The 3,882-nt window shown below is 48.8% G+C and overlaps 1 protein-coding gene across 1 annotated transcript in view; it reads right to left on the reverse strand.

Moving 5' to 3' along the window:
- The window catches only part of ST8SIA1 (ST8 alpha-N-acetyl-neuraminide alpha-2,8-sialyltransferase 1), a 35,764-nt gene that overhangs the window by 22,869 nt on the left and 9,013 nt on the right, over positions 1 to 3,882 (reverse strand). The window contains exon 3 of the mRNA XM_015825115.1: positions 536 to 680. Within this exon, the coding sequence (XP_015680601.1) occupies positions 536 to 680 (145 nt within the window). The remainder of the gene's footprint in view (positions 1 to 535; positions 681 to 3,882) is intronic.

Genomic DNA, 3,882 nt, shown 5'->3' on the forward strand with positions numbered 1-3,882 from the left:
CTTACACTTAGGCAGGAAAATCCAAAGGAACAAATACAGATCGGGTAAGACCTGGCTCAAAAACAGTGACTGTGAGAGGGACCTTGGAGTCCTAGTGGACGATCACTTGACTAAGAAGAGCCAGCAGTGTGCAGCAGCAACCAAAAAAGCTAATACAATCCTGGGTTGTATAAACAGAGGCATAGAATCAAGATCACACAAAGTATTAGTACCGCTTTATGAAGCCCTAGTAAGACCACACCTCGAATACTGCAGCCAATTTTAGTCACCATATTACAAAAAAGATGTTGAGAGTTTGGAAAAAATTCAAAGAGCAACTAAGATGATCAGAGGCCTGCAGTCCAAAACATACGAAGAACGGCTGCGGAACTTGGGGTTGGCTAGTCTAAAGAAAAGAAGAAACAGGGGAGACATTAAATAAACCACGATGTGCAATCCTGACAACAGTGATGTGTTTAACAAGCCCTCCTTACATGTGCACAGAGCATGCTGGGAAGAGCAAACTGACCTTGCCCAGCTTAGCCTTGTCACTAACCTCTGGAAAGAGTGAGAAGGTTTCGTTGTCAATTGTGAAGTAGTACAGAAATTCGCCATCGTACCAGACGCTCTTTCCCACCGGTGAATTTTGTTTTGTCATTGCAACGAGATGGCTCGGATCGCAACAGTCTTTGAGAAGTTTCCTAATAGAAAGAGAAAGGAGAGAAGATAAAGCATGGTAGACATTCTGATAAGAGGCATTTGTAAGCTTTCTAGAGCAGGGCTTTTCAACCTTTCCACCCATTGTGCCACTTTTAGGATACGGCAACATCTGAGTACCACCAGTCGCCTAGCAAGGTGTCAAAAACCTGATGACCAAAAAACAAAAAAAAGGAAAAAAGTGATAAAGTACAGGTAGTCCTCGACTTACAACAGTTCGCTTAGTGACTATTCGAAGTTACAACAGCACTGAAAAAAGTGCCCCCCAAGCCACAGCCGAGCAAGACACCTGCCTGCCCGCCCGGCCGCACTCTTCCTCCTGTCCGAGGTTTTCATTGTTGTGAGCATTTCTGTTGAGGATTGGCAGCAGGGGTGGGGTGGGGGGGGGTGTTTGGTTTTTATTCCCCCCGTCTGCTGGGTGATTGCAGCAGGTTTTGGTCACTTCACATGACCCTGAAACACTGTGACCGTCATAAATATGAATCAGTTGCCAAGCATCTGAATGTAAATCACAAGACCCTGCAGATGCTGCAACATTTCAGCTGATCGGCGCTTCTTTTGGGCTCAGCAGAAGCACCAGGATCAGCTCTGAGCTCCAGCTGGAGCCTGGCGCTGATCCTGGCGCTTCCACTGAGCCCTGACAGTCCTGAAGAAGTGCCGATCAGCTGGAAAGTGGCACTGATCCTGGTGCTTCCGCTGAGCCCTGACAGCCCCGAAGAAGCGCTGATCCTGGTGCTTCCACTGAGCCCTGACAGCCCTGCAGCTCCAGCCATCTCTCGCTCAGGCTTGTGCGTTGCTGCCACCAGTTCAGCTCATTCCCCTCCCCCGCTACCGCTTTTCTAGGATGGTCGCGTACCACCTGCCAGGTGCCAATGTACCACAGGTGGTACCCGTACCACTGGTTGAACAGGGTGGTACCCGTACCACTGGTTGAAAAGCCCTGTTCTAGAGCACAATAAGGCAAATCCTCAACCCAAAGCTGGTGGTAGGATCAAGATCCAGATATGTTCTTTTTCTAGGATAGTCCATGGACACTAAAACTAATCCATCCTTCCAGGACTGTCAGAGGAGTTACTTCTGCCTCTGAAGTGTTTTGTCATTTAAAGCAGGGGTCCCCAATCCCCAGTCTATGGACCAGTACCGGGCCGTGGCATGCCAGCAACCGGTCCACACAAACAAGCAAAGCCCCATCCGCGGGATGTAGGCAGCACACAAAACCACGCACTCTCCGGTCCGTGGAAAAATCTCTCTCCACAGAACTGCTTCCTGGTGCCCCAAAAGTTGGGGACCTCTGATTTAAAGCAGTGTTTGAGGGATCCTTGGTGCTCTCTGAGCTTGTTTGTTTTCTTGCAGATGTTTCATGACCCAAACTAGGTAACAACATCAGTGCTAGCAGTTTGGGTCATGAAACATCTACAAGAAAACAACCAAGCTCAGAGAGTGCCAAGGACCTCTCCTTTCAACCCTGAGCTACAAATATTCTCCTTTATTGGTAAATAAAGCCGTGTTCCTCAACCTCAGCACCTTTAAGATGCTGGCTGGGGAATTCTGAGAACTGAGAATCCTCAGATCTTAAAGTTGCTAAGGTTGAGAAGTGCTGATCTAGAGGTCCCTGAACTTCTGCAACCTTGAGATGGTCTTTAGCTGCCCAACATTGCCCAGGCATGTGTGGATGTTATAATGGGAGCCAACTGCAGCATCCCCTTTACACTTCCATAGTCCACATAGATGGAATTCTGGGAGTTGAAGTCCACAAGTCCTAAAAGTTGCTAAGGTTGGACACCCCCTGCCCTACACCATTCTTAGCTTCCATCTGGGCAGATTGACTCACTTCCTGGTAAAGGATTGGGCAGCAGTTCAACCTCCATTTTGAGATGAGATATATGAAACTGAAGCCTTCTGGTAAATAAAGGTGACCCTGGAGAACAGTGCATTGCTTTTTATGAGAAACGCAAAGGAGAACCGCTTGTTACTCATTCTGCTTTCATCTAAAACAGGGGTCTTCAAACTCGGCCCTTTTGTGACTCATGGACTTCAACTCCCAGAATTCCTCAGCCAGGCACGCTGGCTGAGCAATTCTGGGAGTTGAAGTCCATGAGTCATAAAAGGGCTGAGTTTGAAGACCCCTGATCTAAAATAATTTAGAGGCTGGGTCCTAGAACTCTAAGCAACTTGGAAGAGAAGCCCTCCGCGACCTTGGCCAGTTCCTGCCATCTGTGACTAAGGAGGCAATTAAGTCATCACGCAGCTGATAAATCCTTCACTTCTTTCTTTTTCTCTTTGCTTCTAACTCTCCTTAGCACCATATGTTTGCTAAAAATGGATTGCATTGAAGCACCTGGAGGTAAGAAAAAATAATACAGAAGACGGAGATTCACAAGCAAAAATTTGGACCCTGGGGCTGACTGACTTAGAAGAAAAGAGGGGAGAACTGCAAAATGATCCAACCTTGAAATATTATAGGGCAGAAAATAGTTCCTGATGATTTAAGCCCGTGGTGGCGAACCTATGGCACGAGTGCCACAGGCAGCACGTGAAGCTGTCCCTGTGGGCGCGTGCGCCATCGCCCCAGAGGGAGGCGGGGCCAGGCTGCTCCCCTCCGCCTCTCCACATGTGCCTGTGCTCTTGCTCTATCTTGGCCATGGGGGGGGCCGCAAAATCGCTCTGGAGGCATAGATCCGGGTGGCAGAGGCCATGCCCACCCAGCGGGCCACGCCCACCCGGCACCCAGCAATACATAAGTGGGTTTTGGGTTGCAGTTTGGGCACTCGGTCTCTAAAAGGTTCGCCACCACTGCACTAACCTATAAAAATAGACCAACCTTTGCATATGATCGTTCCTTGACTTGGTTACTTGAATCTAAGCGCTGTCTTGCAATATTTAGATGCAGGGAAGAGGGCACCTCTCCCCCAACAATCTGGGTCCTCCTTAAACTAAACTAAACTAAAACTAAAATAACCATTGTAGTCAGTGGGTCTTTCTTTCATGACGTGGACAGGATTCTCGGGAGGCTGAATGCAACCACATGTTTACTGGATCCGTGCCCCTCCTGGCTGGTACTGGCTGCCCGGGAGGGTACACGAGCCTGGCTCCAGGGAATTATAAATGCTTCTTTGTGGGAGGGTGTCTTCCCCGTAACCTTGAAGGAAGCGGTGGTGAGGCCCCTCCTTAAGAAGCCTTCCCTGG

Source organism: Protobothrops mucrosquamatus, unplaced genomic scaffold (assembly GCF_001527695.2).
Source record: "Protobothrops mucrosquamatus isolate PMUCROS unplaced genomic scaffold, P.Mucros_1.0 scaffold2486, whole genome shotgun sequence".
NCBI lineage: Eukaryota > Metazoa > Chordata > Lepidosauria > Squamata > Viperidae > Protobothrops > Protobothrops mucrosquamatus.